This window comes from Pan paniscus, chromosome 3 (assembly GCF_029289425.2).
Source record: "Pan paniscus chromosome 3, NHGRI_mPanPan1-v2.0_pri, whole genome shotgun sequence".
Taxonomy (NCBI): domain Eukaryota; kingdom Metazoa; phylum Chordata; class Mammalia; order Primates; family Hominidae; genus Pan; species Pan paniscus.
Genome location: NC_073252.2, coordinates 100,638,991 through 100,655,058, shown reverse-complemented (window position 1 = coordinate 100,655,058; position 16,068 = coordinate 100,638,991). Strand labels below are relative to the sequence as shown.

Here is a 16,068-nt window from a genome sequence, read left to right as displayed (position 1 = left end):
GCCCATGCCCATGTGCTGAATGGTATTGCCTAGGTCTTCTTCTAGGGTTTTTATGGTTTTAGATATAACATTTAAGTCTTTAATCCATCTTGAATTAATTTTTGTATAAGGTGTAAGGAAGGGATCCAGTTTCAGCTTTCTACATATGGCTAGCCAGTTTTCCCAGCACCATTTATTAAATAGGAATCCTTTCCCCATTTCTTGTTTTTGTCAGGTTTGTCAAAGATCAGATAGTTGTAGATGTGCGGTATTATTTCTGAGTGCTCTGTTCTGTTCCATTGGTCTATATCTCTGTTTTGGTACCAGTACCATGCTGTTTTGGTTACTGTAGCCTTGTAGTATAGTTTGAAGTCAGGTAGTGTGATGCCTCCAGCTTTGTTCTTTCGGCTTAGGATTGTCTTGGCAATGCAGGCTCTTTTTTGGTTCCATATGAACTTGAAAGTAGTTTTTTCCAATTCTGTGAGGAAAGTCATTGGTAGCTTGATGCGGATGGCATTGAATCTATAAATTACCTTGGGCAGTATGGCCATTTTCACGATATTGATTCTTCCTATGCATGAGCATGGAATGTTCTTCCATTAGTTTGTGTCCTCTTTTATTTCATTAAGCAGGGGTTTGTAGTTCTCCTTGAAGAGGTCCTTCACATCCCCTGTAAGTTGGATTCCTAGGTATTTTATTCTCTTTGAAGCAATTGTAAATGGGAGTTCACTCATGATTTGGCTCTCTGTTTGTCTGTTATTGGTGTATAGGAATGCTTGTGATTTTTGCACATTGATTTTGTAGCAGTGTGGTGATTTTTCAAAGAGCTAAAAATAGAACTACCATTTGACCCAGCAATCCCACTGTTGGGTACACAACCAAAGGAATATAAATCATTCTACCATAAAGACACATGCATGTTAATGTTCACTGCAGCAGTATCCACAATAGCAAAGACATGGAATCAACCTAAATTCCCTATCAATAACATAAATAAAGAAAATGTGGTACATATATACCATGGAATACTATGCAGCCATAAAAAAGAATAAGATCATATGTTTTGCAGGAACATGGATGGAGCTAGAGGTCACTGTCCTTAGCAAACTAATGCAGGAACAGAAAAACAAATACTGCATGTTCTCACTTGTAAGTGGGAGCTAAATGATGAGAACTCATGGACAAAAAGGGGAACAACAGACACTGAAGAAGGCCTTGTTTCTCCTCTGTATTTTGATATTTATATATCCACTCCTAGTGCTTACCAGTTGGTATATGCTATATGTATTAATTGGAAAAAAATTCCATGTCTCTAAACTGCCAGAAAGCAGAGAGAGTGACGTGATTACTGGTAAGTGAACTGGCCTAAAGCAAAGTCAAGGAACACAGATATTTTCCATGGAATAAAAATGTCAAAGAACTAAAATATGTTGAAACAAATTGTTGATATTCAGGGTTTAAAATAAAACACCAAACTAAGATTATTATTATTAATTTTTACCAAGAAAGGCAGTAAAGGCTAATTATATAAATGAATTTTAAAAAAAGACAAAATTAAAGCTAACTTAAAAAAATATTAAAATGACAAATCCCCTACATTACAGCAATCAAACCAGAATCAAGACTTGGCTTTTTAAAACATGAATATTTATAACATAGATAAAATCCTTTTGAAAGTAGAAACTAAGTTTATTAAGAATTCATACTGAGGGAAAGGTGAAGATAAACACTCCAAAGAAAGTAATTCTTTTGGTTTTGACAATTTAAAAGTTATTTGTCTTCTCATTGCCATTTTTTAGATATCTTTTTTGGTATGTTGGATTAGTGCCTTGCTTGTGAATCTATACTCTTTGCCTAATCTGTATTATTGAAAACAAGTTATCTTAGCTTCATTTCTAGTATTGACAAGTCTAAGACATAATTTTGGCTATCTTCCTAAGTTTCTCTATGTGATACTCTTATCTACAAGTCAGAACTAAATACTAATAATCAATGTCATACCATAAATATGTGTGTGGCAAGTTTGCTCATGTTATTTCATAATATTACGTAATGTTAGTTCAGTCCAGAATTCTGGAGATGTAAACAGCCTAAAGATAAGATTCTGTAGTGAAACTCTCTCATTTTATGAGGGAAGACATTAAGGTCCCCAAGAAGTCATGTAACTTGCCCCCAGTCCTCTGTTGAGAGCAACAGTACTGGGAATAAAATACTGGTTTCCAGAATGCTAGCACGATGTTCTTTCTACATAAATGCAATACGTTTTGACATTGAAAATCTTAAAAATGTATATATATAGAGAGATAGAAACAAATGAATTATGAAGGAAATAGTGTATTTTGGGAAACATTGTAAGCAAAAATTTCTCAGCTAAAAATCAAATTAGAAAGTGAGTACTGACTTTTCATAGGAAACACTAAAAACGTTAAGACTACTGAGTCTATTGTAACTCTCAAGTGGCATCTTGATTAAATTTCCCACTGAAATTATATAGGGTTAGAAAATCTCACTGCTCTACAACCAGACATCATAATGATCAAACTCAGGAGCTGAGATGCTCAAAATGTTTGTTGAATGAATGAATGACTGATGAGTTCTCCCAACTACTGAGCCCACACCCCACTGCACTACAAGAGTGAAAGAATCCCTCACTTTCCTTAGAAACAATTTACTTCTATTCCCGCTTTAAGGTCTCAAATTTAAATAACCATTAGTTCTTTCTAAAATCCTGAAAGATTACTAAAGCAAACCACAGAAACACCAAATTATAGACACCATACTGGAGGTTTTATAATAATAAATATTAGTAGAAAACTTCATCTAAAATTTCCTCTAAAGGATATGATTATAACAGGGATTAAACAAGACCAAAGAAAATAAACACTTCAAACTGACAGAACCCTACTGGAATAAATCTGCAGAAACACTAAGTGATCAATTAGTCTAAAACTGTGATAATTAGCCTGCATTTCAAAGCTCTCCTAGGTCAATCAGGAACTGGAAGGGTATTCCACAACACATGATGAACAAACTGTGACATACAACAGGAGACACGCCAGTCTTTCAAGAGGATGTTGAAACAAGTTCATATAAAGCACACTTTAATTTTTCAAATCAATTTAAGCTTCTTCCTTCAATCTAGAGTCTTTTTTTTTCTAACATCAAAAGAATCCGATTTTAGTGACTTAAAAGAAAGCTCTCTCTCTAGGTTTTTCACACTTAAATATTTTCACAGTCAAACAAAGAAATACCTAGGAACATGAAAGCACAACCTCCAAAATAACAACCAATTTGAAACTTGATCGGAATTCAAAGCCTGAAATGCAACCATCAGCTTAATTATAGTTGATTTAAACAATTCCTTTCTTTTGAGTGAATAAGCCAGATTAACTGGGATTTCAGCATAAACTATTTAAACCAGGATTAGAAAACCCTGAAAAATGTTTTTAAAAATTAAACAAAATTAAAAATTTCTTCTTTTGCATTTAAGGACTTCCAAAGAAAGACTTAAAACAACAATTTTTAGAATTATTGATTGCACATATCAGTTTGTATTGTGTGCTACACTATTATTCTGTGTGCTATTTTAGTGTATTAGGAAGACGAAAATACATGGTTTTTATCACAATAAATATGTCTTATTTAAAAGCTTAATTCTTTTGGATTGAAATTACTTCTATAAAACTTCATTCATTAAAAATTGCTTGTTTTATTTGATCAACCCTTAAATGAATATGCCATTTTTTATTTACATTTCAAGCCTAATGAATGCCAAAATAAACTTGCATTCCTTGGCTTCTTATCTGTGCATTACTTTCTAAGCAGCAGAGAGCTGAAATGATATTTATGCATTCACTTAAAGCCCTACATATTCACACCATAAATCCACTGAAGAAATCATCAAGAATGTAAAAATATACATAAAGTGATGATTTCTGCTATAGTTAGGTTTCTTTACATTTGTCCTTATCTTTATTTCTAGGAGAAAAAAAATTAATAGTGGCACAAATACCTTGTAGGTCAAGTGACCACATATAAGTGATCATCCAAATTGGGCCACCTTTAAGAGTAGAAGAGGGTGCTATAAACAATTAGGTCAGGTGCAAACCGGGCTGTCTCAAGCAAATCCAGACATGTGGTCACCTTACTTCCTGGAGTCCAAATGAAAGCACAAGTTTACACAGTTTTTTGAGGACATCTGAGGGTTTCAGAAAGGTCCCTAATGAAAGGGGCCTGTTCATTCTAAGTTCCTGCATCCCATATTCTATCTGTTCCTACCTTCCACAGCATCATATACCCCTACTTACCCGACCACCATGTCCTTGGGTCCAGCAGTTACAGTGCAGATCCCATCCTCACAGTGTTTTCCCACCAGGCTGTGGGCATGCAGGTGGATATTTTTTCCATTTGTGACCAACTGAACAATAACCTTTGCTGGTCCCACATAGTTGCAGATCTATATAAGAAGCACATTCCAAAAGTTAGCACATCTGACTCTCCAGCAACATGGAAACATGTTTATGATAAGCCAGTAAGTATAAAAAGTACAATATAAAGTTATTCATATATGTATATACATGATTACAGCCCTGTTTTTAAAAGTATGTGATGAACAAATGACAGGGTGGAAGTAAATGAAAATGTTAATGGTGGTTGTTTTGTGTAGTGGGAAGATACACTCCAAGAAGCAGGCCACTTAAAATACAATATGTATTGTGAAAGCTGGAGCAACACATCTTAGAGGATGCTGTGTTGTCATGAAGCCTCCTTTCCTTTTAACCAAGAACATGCCTTCCTCTGCATCCTCATCAAAATTCTTGGTCACAAAAGCTGGGTAAATGATTGATGAGAAAGAAACTGGTGGTTGATGGAAATCAAAGGAAGAAGGCAGGTAAGCAGAAACAGTCCATCCTAACTCTGTGCCATGTGATTAGACAGGAGAATCTTGCCAGGGACCTGGTTCTGAAGTTTGGCTATAAACACTCAAGCCTGAGGACTTGGCCTCCAGTCATCTCTTAGAAAACCTGAGCCTTCAGTAGCCCTCTCTGACTTCTGATAATTGAGTTACATATGCCCAGGTCATAGTAAGTTTCTTCAATTCAAAAAAGTGTACTCCTTAAGTACAAATCCTTAGATTTCACCCCTGTTTGCTGTTGCTTGATAAAATTAGAGTTTTCTATTTAAAGTAATTTATTTCTTATTGGTATGTCTTTAAAATGATGACAATAGCAATAAAAAGGAAATAGCATGGAGATAATGACATTTTTAGCAAAAAACACTTAGATATCGTCTTTCTTCTTCTTAGTCACCTAGCCCCTGTAGTAGACTGGATTCCTTCCTTGAGAAAGTGCCAAGACTAAAGTCACACTAACATAACAGAAAAGACCTTATTTTAACCCTCTTAAATCCTATCAAGTCAGAGCCCTGTGATAAATTCAGCTAAATCCTTGGAAATGCACTATAATCTCCTCACAAGATGAACTACTGTCCTGGTTTGCCTAGGACTGAGGGGTTTTCTGGGACACAGGGTTTTTGGAGCCAAAACCTAGATTAGTTGGTCACCCTATCTCCTTAGCTCATACTGTACTTTTTGAAGAACTGAATAACCTAAGCCCCAAATCTCTCAACTACGCAGTAATTCAAAATGCATAAATCTGTACAAGCAGCCCACAGCTTGAAAGAAAGAGAGACAGAGAGAAAAAGAAAGGAAGAAAAGGAAGGAGGAAAGGGAGGAAGGAACGATGGGACGGAGGGAGGGAGGGAGAGAGGGAGGGAGGATGGGAATCACACCTAAAGATAACTCTTTGATGGAAGTCCTAATGATATAAACTTGAGGAAGACCCTAAACCTGCCAATAATACTTGGAAAGAGACAGAATCCTTTTCGACTAGCCTACTTCTACTATAAACTTCATTAAATGGATTCATATTTTATTGAAGCAGGGTTTTGGTACAATTTTCTTAGTAGGGACTTTTTCCCAACCCAATATTTCATCCAACAGTTGAAAAGCTGATCAGAGTTGGCATTATTCCCCAGAGGGTTTGCAGGGAGAGAAGTTTCACTCGTCAACAAAGGACAGACTCCCCTACAGTCAACTGTGCAGCTCCACCTCAAGGCCTGTATGCATGCACTTGGCTAGAACTGCTGCAAAGGTTTGCTTCTAAACCTTCTAACCTCCTTCTCAAAGAGCAGGGTCCCCAGAGCAAGCCAATCACGAAGAGGGTTGCTAATTAAATTTGATCTTGACCACCTCAAAGCACAAAAAATTTCTTAAACAGGTATAACATTAAAAAAAAACCTCTGGGTATAAAGCTAATTATGAACTCAGTGCTTTCCCTTTAACAAGGAGAAAGTCTTTGCCCTTAAATGTGGGATGGGGAATGAGAAGTTCTGGGTTTTCTCCAAAGCTGACTGCTGTCCCTAGATACTCTCTATAGATTGCTGGTGCCAGTTGTGTTTCTTGGTGTTGACATCTGAAATCAGTCTTTGTTATGATGATATATCCCACAGGGGCTTCTTCAGCAATAAATCAAGAGTGAAAGAACACAAAATAAATCATGTAATTACACTTTTAAGTGACACCAGCACAGGAATGCAAGAGAGCAAGGCATGAGGTAATGCTTCATTTGGGTGAAATCAGCTAGGCTTTCCAATTTAATAGGACACCAGAAGGAATCCATAATTAAAGCCCAATCACGTCAGATAACTGGGCTCTTCAATGTTACCATTATGAGGCAATTAGTCTCTGGTACTGAAGGAAAGAGGTCCGAGGTATCCTCAAAAAGTATTCATGTATTTTTCATACTACTACTTCACGGCTGAAGGGTGGCAAGAATGAGGAACTGGGTAGTCCCTGAGGTAAAGGAGCTGAACATGCTGCCAGTGACTCATGTGCTGTTGGATCCATTTGAAAGAGTCCAAGTCAGCATCGCATCATCTGGTTTTCACAGAGACCACAGGGCAACGGACAGGGAGCCCCCTGGGTTTTGTGGACTTTCCAAAATACTGATGAAAGAAGAAAGCTGAAGTGTGAGAAGACAGTGATACTATTTGCAAGTTATATGGCACATGAAGACACTGGCACTCTAACATGGGGGAGACCATACTTCATAGGATGTCATGATGACGGAGAACTGTTTGCAATTGATTCAGAAATTCATTTGCTCTACGGAGAACTTAGTTCTTTTTATTCAGTCTCCCTTTTACTTCTTTGAATAGTGGTTCCTTTGAAAATTAAGTTTATAGAAAGCAACTGTGTCTGTTAGGTTTTTTTCAAAGCGTCTGAACATTGCAAGCTCTTATTAAGAGTTAAGCTTTCGGGCCGGGCGTGGTGGCTCATGCCTGTAATCCCAGCACTTTGGGAGGCCGAGATGGGTAGATCACCTGAGGTCAAGAGTTTGAGACCAGCCTGGCCAACATGGTGAAGCCCTGTCTTTACTAAAAATACAAAATATTAGCCGGGCGTGGTGGTGTGCACCTGTAATCCCAGCTATTCGGCAGGCTGAGGCAGGAGAATCACTTGAACCCAGGAGGTGGAGGATGCAGTGAGCCAAGATCAAGACACTGCCCCTCCAGCCTGGGTGACAGAGCAAGACTCCGTTAAAAAAAAAAAAAAAAAAAGAGTTAAGCTTTCAGTTAAAGTCAAGGAGACAAAGGTGACAAAACTGAGTACTCAGCTACCCAGGGACACTGTAAGAGCATGGACTTTAGGCGCAAACTAGCTGGGCTTGAAGATAATTCCCCATTTCCTGGTTGTGTGACTTCGGGCACTGCTCAGTTTCCCCATCTGTAAAAGGGAGATGATGATAATAGTATCTCAAAGGGTTGTTGTGAGGACTAAATACATTAATGCATGTAAAGCCTTTACAACAATGCTCAACAAGTAATAGTAGTTTAAAAGCATTAACTTGTCTTATTTATTAATTTATTACTGTAAAGTACTCTTCCACCTAGAGAACTTTAAACAATATGACCATCCTGAGATTTTTTTTTTTTAAGTACTATCTAAAAGCAGGTGGCTGGAATAAACGACTGATTTAGGTCACTTCTATTTCCAGGGTAAATATTTTTTTGCATGCCATATTTTATTGGGCTTTGCTAATTTTCCAGTAGTAATTATGTTATTATAGTAACAGCTATCATTCTTGGAGATACCTAGGACTTCTTGGCATTCTTGATGAAACTTAAGATTTTCTTCCAGGAGCTTTATGACTCAATACCTACTGATGACCACATGCTGGATCTGCTTTTTGAATAAGATGTAGAAACCATGGGTCTCAGATCATACCAATCTTAGTCAAATTACCTCTTTTTATTTAAAACAATTTTGTCACGTTGGGGTAAAGTACATGCTGGTTCTTCAAAGGTGGTTACAGGACGTAGTCTATAATTTTCTAGGAATCAGGATTTGAAATGCCCACTTTGCTCTTTGGGTAAATTCGGCCAAATCACTTTGGCAGAATGTAGAGTTAACATGAATGTAAGAGGTGATACATGAAGTAGTTCTTTTCTGCTTAGCTTTTCTTGTGAAGTGATTGATGATGATGATGATGATGACAATGGTAATGAAAAAGAGGAGGGGAAAATACAAAATTTTCAAACGGAAATCTGTCCTGACTTCACGTGTGCACCTCACTTTGTCCTCTACTGCACTAAGCAGCAGAACAACGTGGTAAAGTCTAGGAAGTCTGAAGCCAGGCTGCCCGGCTCAAGACCACCTGTTACCACTTAGCTGTGTCAACGGGGAAAGATGGTTAACATCTCTGGATTTCAGTTTCTCTGTCTTTAAAGTTAAAAGGAATAATACACTTGATTTCATAGGACTTTTTTTTAGGATTAAATGAGTTAATGCAGTGCTTGGCACTTAATGGGATTAGCAATCCCAAATATAAATCCTCTCTCCCACCTAGGTAATACCTCACTAATAACCAACATTTCTCTATTTATTCAGTGAGTATTTAAAGCCCCTCCTATGTTCCACACACTGCAGTAAACTAGGGGATGAAGCGATGCATGGTGAATGCAGAACAGACACAATCTCTGTTCTTGTGGAGAATTAAAGAGTGGGACTGACACTAATCAAATAATCTCACAAATAAATGTAAAAGTGTAACTGAGAAGAGCTTACAAAGGAGATATATAAGAAGCACTTGACTGGGTCAGGAGGTCAGGGAAAGCTTCCTGAGGGAGTACTGAGGGTGGAGATCTGAAAGAAGGCTAGGAGTATAACCAGGCAAGGGGGTGGGTGAGGCCAAAGGGTTTAGAGAGTCTTCCTGGCAGGAAAAACAGCACATGCAAAGAAAGGCTCTGTGCTCAGAGTCCTACTCAGGACCTCCTTGGACCTACCCATTATCACGTCTCAGGATTTTCTTCAAGCTGACAACTCCCAGGTTGTTCCTCCACTTCCCTATTGAGAAGCACCCATTCTTCAAGAGGAAGACCTGGACCTGAATCTTCCATGACACCCTCCTCACCACTTTAGCTCACAAGGCTCCACTACTGCCTCCTTTTTCTGAAATGTGATTGGAAGGGACAGGCAGGAAAACCATATGCAACCTAGCGCAATATGAAGACAGGGTTCAGTAACTAAATGATTACTGTCAAATTTCTCTTGCTTGTTAAACTCCCAGAGCCTATACAGCTATACTTCCTAACTTACTGTGTTTCATGGAACATGCTAACTCAGATAATCCCCACAACAGCCCTGTGGGGTCAGAGGTGGTACCCCATTTCACAGCTGGAGGAACTGGGGCTCAGTAAGATAAGGTAGGTTGCCATGGTTCCTATAAATGGAGCGATCAGGCAATCCGTGAGCTTGGGTCTGTCCACCTCAACAAACTATTCACATTTCCCATTGCTCTGTGCTACCATGTGACATGATCATTTTTTCTTCTGTGTGTGTGCAGTCTCCTCAGTGTTTCATAGTTCTACTTTGCCTAGAGAGTGTTGATAGATGACAGTTATTCCTAAACACCTTGTTTGTTTGGCTTTGCTGGTATGTGTTGTGAGAAGAGAGGTCTCAGGAATGGCTATAAGAAGTGGTAGAGGTGTATCTGTCCCCTTGCAAGGCTCCTTCATAGAATCATGCCACAGACATGAAACCATGCATTCATTCTTTTCTGTGAGGTTGCAAGTCAGATTATCAGGCACACACACACACAAAAAAAAAAAAAAGGAAAGAAAGAAAGAGAAGAACGCTATTTTAATAATATTTCTTCTCTCAGGGATGAAAAACAGTCAGGTTTTATTGTTTATTACTTGTTGAGCAACCAGGGCAACCAGGAAGGACAGAATGACCTTTACCAAATAAGATAGTACAGAATTATGTCCAACACAGTTTCTGGCATAAAAAGATGCTTAGTAAAGTTAGTCTCTTCTTTCTCTGTCAGGCAGGAGATTTCAAGTTGATCCAGTCAGTGATCCAATCCCAGCTTTTCCCTCTCCTAGCTCTGTGGCCTTACACATATTAGATAACCTCTCTGAGTCTTAAGCTCTACATCTACACAATGGGCCAATCACATGACTTCAGAGGGCTGCCGTGGGGACTACGCAGTCCCTGGTACATGGTAGGTACTATTAAAGTGCCAGTTTCTTTCCTTCTCTATTATTTGTAAAGACCCTTGGGCCTCCGAAAGTCCCTGTGAGGGAGGCAGAGTTGACTCTATTACCCCTATTTTGTAGATAAGAAAACAGAAGTTCAAACAGATTAACAAAGTGACATAACCCAAAGTCATACAGCCAAGACACAGAGGACTCTGGAATTCATTGAGTCTTCTGAATATAAATGTGGTATTCTCAGTAAGGTAGGGGATGGCATGAAAAAAATCCTCTTTGACCCACTATTAATGGCATGTTTTCTTGTTTTTCTTTTCCTGGTAGTACTCATGGATTTGCATTGATTCACTGACATTCTTTCACCTTGTTTAGTGCCCTTTTTGAATGACCAACAGCATATATGGCTCATGATATCAGGCTGGGATTAGAAGAGCAAACTGCCATTTGACATAATAAATAAGCTAAGAAGTTCTTATGAATTACACAGAGACGATGAATAAAATCTCTATGTATAACTTTGCTCTGAAAGTTTTATCTTTTCCCTCATACTTTGACCCACGGTTTCCTTTTTTATTTTAACTTTCAGTTTTACCACATCAGATATAGCTGCTTACAAATCATGCTTCTTTCGAGAAAGAAGTAACACACTATTGCTAATTCCAAGAATTGCTGGGAACTTGTACCTCAACAGGTGTCATTCCATCATTAGCAAATTACAAATAAATCTTTACGTTTGGATGGCCTAATCATTCATCACTGCAAAATAATATGGGAGGAGCAGAGAGTTTGTAATTTATAAATGCACTGTCTTATAAATGTTCATGTATGTCACTTTTTTTTGCCAGTTGTGTGGATTTTTAAACAGAAAATAATGTATACAATACTGATATTCTAGTGCCATTTCTTATATTTCTTTTTCTTTCTTTCTTTTATTTTTTTAAGGGACAGGGTCTTGCTCTGTCATTCAGGCTGGAGTACAGTGGTATGATCACGGCTCACTGAAGACTCAACCTCCTGGCTCAGGCAATCTTCCTGCCTCAGCCTCCTAGGTAGCTAGGACTACAGGTGCATGCCACCACACCTGGTTAATTTTTTTTTTTTTCCATATAGACAGAGTCTCACTATGTTGCCTGGGCTGGCCTTGAACTCATGGCCTCAAGGGAGCTTCCCACCTAAGCCTCCTAAAGTGCTAGGATTACTGGCATGAGCCACTGTGCCTGGCCTCTTTTCTGTATTTCTTACCATCTTTACTACACTACATGCATTTTCAAATTCTTCTTTAAAGTATAATATATATAATATTAATTCAAATCTTCAAAAAAAATCCTCTATCTGATCACTTCTCACCACCTTCACTGCTACTCCCTTGGTCTCCAGCCACCATCATCTGTCTCCTAAGCTTTTGCTCCTGTGTTTCCTCTGCTTGTCCTGTCTCCCCATGGCTTATTTTCCTGAGTGATCCTGTTCAAGCCATGTCATGCCATGCCATGTCTTATCACTCCTTCACTCAAAATCCTCCCAAAGTGAAAGCTGTTAAAGCTGAGTGATTAGTGCAAGGGGGCTCATTATACTATTCTGTGTTTGTATATGATTACATTTTTCTATGTTAAAAAGTTAAAACAAAAACCTTTAATATTTCTCTATATTAAAAGACAAAATCGTTATAATAGCTTACAAGGCCCTAGGCGATCTGACCATCTCATGTCCTCTCCGTCCTTTTTCTTCTTACTCCTATGCAGCCACATCAGTTCTTGAACTTGCTAGCTGAGCAATCTTAGCTTTTGCACTTTCTATTTCTTCTGCCTAGAACACTCTTTCCAGGGACATCTGTATACCTGTATATTTCTTACCTGCTTTCAGGCTTTACATAATTGCCATCTCTCAAGGTGGCCTTCACTGACCACTCTACCCCTACCAAAACTTTGACCCCCTAAATCCCTTGCTCCTTTCTCTGCTTAATTTTTCTCTATACATTAATAACCATCTAATAACTACACATTTCATGTATTTTGATTACTGCCTCTCTTCTCCATTAGGATGGAGGCTCAGAGTGGGGAAGCTGGGTGTGGTAGTGTGCACCTGTAGTTCCAGCTACTTGGGAGACTGAGGTAGGAGTGTCCTTTGAGCCCAGAAGTTCAAGGTGGCATTGGGCTATGATCACACCACTGCACTCCAGCCTGGGCAACAGGGTGAGACCCTGTCTCTTAAAAAAATGAAATAAAAACAGTGAGGATATTGATTTATTCTCTGCTGTATCCTCAGTGCTTGAAATAATGCTTGTCATATTGTGGGCATTCAATAATTAATACACTAATGAATGCATAATTAAGACAGGATAAAATGTTATTTATGGAAGGCAATTACTAAAATATAAAGGGTTGGGTTAGGTGGCGGGTAGTGGGTGAGGAGTGGAGATAACTGTACCCTTTTTTTTGTTATTTTGTCTTTTAAAAAATGGCCAATTGAATACTATGCAGAAATGAAAAAGAACAAGATCATGTCCTTTGCAGGGACATGGATGGAGCTGGAGGTCATTATCCTTAGCAAACTAACACGAGAACAGAAAACCCATTATTACAGATACTGCATATTCTCACTTATAAGTGGGAGCTAAATGATGAGAACACATTGCCACATAGAGGGAAACAACACACACTGGGGCCTATCAAAGGGTGGAGGGTGGGAGGACATACAGGATCAGGAAAAAGAACTAATAGATATTAGGCTTAATACCTGAGTGATGAAATAATCAGTACAACAAACCCCCATGACACGTCTACCTATGTAACAAACCTGCACATCCTGCACATAAAACTTAAAAGTAAAAAAAAAAAAAAAAAAAAAAGGCTAGATATCAATGTAGCATCTCAATAGGCTATTTAAATTAGAATATGATTATTACACACCAGAGCAGAACACTGGGCAGGGTTTCTGGCTGGGGGCTCTGGTTGCTGCACTGGCCCTACAGTATCTGGTAAAAAGGAATCTAACCACTAAGAGGTAGGAATTCTGCCAGCTGTGGGAAAGTGAAGGGAGGGCAACTCTCGAATAATCATCCTTCGAAAACTAAGGCAGCAGTTCTTCCCTCAAATTCCAAGACACCCCCTTGTACTTCTCTCTTCCCACCCTAACTGCTATTGCCCATTAGGCATTCTCTCTTGTACTGATGAGTCTTGGCACCAGACTCAAATATTTCCTCTATGCTTCATTTTGTTGTTTCCCTCAGGGATCCAGGATTTGCATTTCTGGTCCATCTCAATTTCACTGTCTGTTATTCCTCAAATGAGAGGGCCCTTCTTTGATATTCACTGTGGTGATGGATAGGAACAACTACCCCACAGGACTTTATCAGGGGTAGTCCTGATAGTAGTGCAGGGGTACACCTCCAAGATCTCAAACTAGTGGAGTATGTTTCAATAAAGAGCACAGGCTTTGGAGTAAGACATAGCTGGCTCTGAATCTGGGCTCCCATGACCATCTGGGGTACTCTGGGAGAGTTACTTAACTTTTTTACTTGCTTTCTCATTTGTAAAATGTGAATACAAATATATAATCTCTAAATTTTCTGAGGATTAAAGGAGGTAAAGTGTCTAGTACAGTTTTTGCTATATCAAAACCACAAAATAAATGACAGCAATTCTTATTTCTCTCTTCCTACATTAAGCAGATATCTGCAGTTGAGATTCTCTCTTGACTTTAATGAGAAGGTAGAAGTCACTGCGTGCAAGTTCCTTCACTCTCTCTTCTCCTTACTGTTACTGAGGCTCAAAACATCCCTGTTACTTCACATATCCTCTCCTAATTCAGAGAAACATGTTTGTTCCCTTTTCCAGGGCTAACCATTCTGTTTCTACCCTTAATGTTTATTCCTGATCTTCTTGAATTACCCTTCTCTTTCTCTCTTCCAAAGGATTTTTTCCCTTGTCTACAGATGAGCACTGCTTTTCTTCCTTATTCTAAAAAAAAGCCCCTTCTGGATAATGATGATGACAACTGTAAAGGTTAACATTTATTGAAACCTATGGGCTGGGCATGATACCAAGAAATACTGAACGATTCTTTCATTTGCTCTTCTCTACAATCCAATGAGAAAGGTTCTTAAGAGGAACTTATACCTGTTTGAATGCCATTCTATTTCTCCCTACAAAGTACATAAGAAAATCTCTAATTACTAATGCTGAACCACCACCACTTAATCTGAGGCCCTTTGCAAATGTAAGTAATCCCCCGATCCATCAAATGAAAAAGTGTGTAAAGGTCATGACAGATTCCATGTTTCCAAACCCACTAGCCATTTATTATTCCTCAACCCTACTTGATCTCTTTGGGAATGGGATATGTTACCATTCCCTCCTTGAAAGTCTCCCCCAACTCCCCATTTCACTGGCTGCTTTTGCTAAGGCACTCTTCTTCCCGCTCAAAGAGATGTTTCAGCAGAGATTGATGCTCAGTCCATTTCTCACCTTTATCGTGATCACTCCCTTGACATTCTTATCAAGTCTCCTGGATTGAATTGTCTACTCCATGCAGATGATGGCTAAATTGAAATCTCATGTTCTCATCTTCTTTTCAAGCACGTGCAACATTTCCAGTTGTTTGTAGGGTATCTTCCTGTCCATAATACCGTTACAGCTCAATGTGCCCAAAACTGAACTAATCACCTTTCTTCTCAAAGCTACTCCACCTCCTGGAAATGGAAATACAAATGCCGCCTTCTAAAAAAGTGCAGCAAAATCCTCTTTTCATCTTGGATTCCTCTCTGTCTCTTGTCTTTTATGTTTAACCAGTTGCCAAACTTCAGCTGAGTACCACCTCAAAAATCTCAGTTTGTCCCTTTCTTCCATTCTCATTCCTTAGTTTATCTATCTTAGCTTGAACTCTTAGTTTAGCTCATGAAGAATCACTGCAATTCTTCCAACTAGTGTCTCTGGGCCTTTCCCTTCCAATATCAGTTAGCAGATTGCTACCAGATTTGTAGTCCTAAAGCACAATGCTGCTGATAATTTCTTATTCCTATATAAAATTTCTATAGCTTACCCATTTTCTAAAAACATACAGTTTAAAGTCTTGCATGATTTGGCCTTACCTACTATCTCCAGCCTTATTACCACCCTTGCCTTCCATGTGCTCTTCATTCCAGCAAATTATTTACTATTCTCCATTCGATCTCAGAGATTTCTACTTTTGAGCCTTTGCTGCTTTTTCTGCTGTGCTGTTTTCTCTCGTTAGATCTATGCTTTCATACATCTCTCCCTTGAATCCTTCTATAATCATCCCAACTAGCCGACTCTTAGAAATTTATCTTTACATTAGAGCAATTAGGTCATTTACTCTTTCATTCAAAAATGATCTTGTTCAACAATTCCCACATGGCAGCCGCAGGTGCTGGTTATGCTGGTGATTCAGGTATTTAAGGGCATATCTTCGTTTCTCTATTAAATGGATTGTTTCCTGAGGACAAAGGCACTATTTAATTTTCTCTGTTTTTCCAACCCCTAGAACAGAACCAGTACCTACTTAATCAATATTTGTTAA

The 16,068-nt window shown here is 38.6% G+C and overlaps 1 protein-coding gene across 2 annotated transcripts in view; it reads right to left on the bottom strand.

Annotated features, from left to right (window-relative positions):
- Positions 1 to 16,068, bottom strand: part of NFKB1 (nuclear factor kappa B subunit 1) — a 115,448-nt gene that overhangs the window by 45,860 nt on the left and 53,520 nt on the right. For both annotated transcript variants that reach the window (XM_003829955.6, XM_008955333.6), the window contains exon 6: positions 4,287 to 4,435. In XM_003829955.6, coding sequence (XP_003830003.2) covers positions 4,287 to 4,435 — 149 coding nt within the window. The remainder of the gene's footprint in view (positions 1 to 4,286; positions 4,436 to 16,068) is intronic.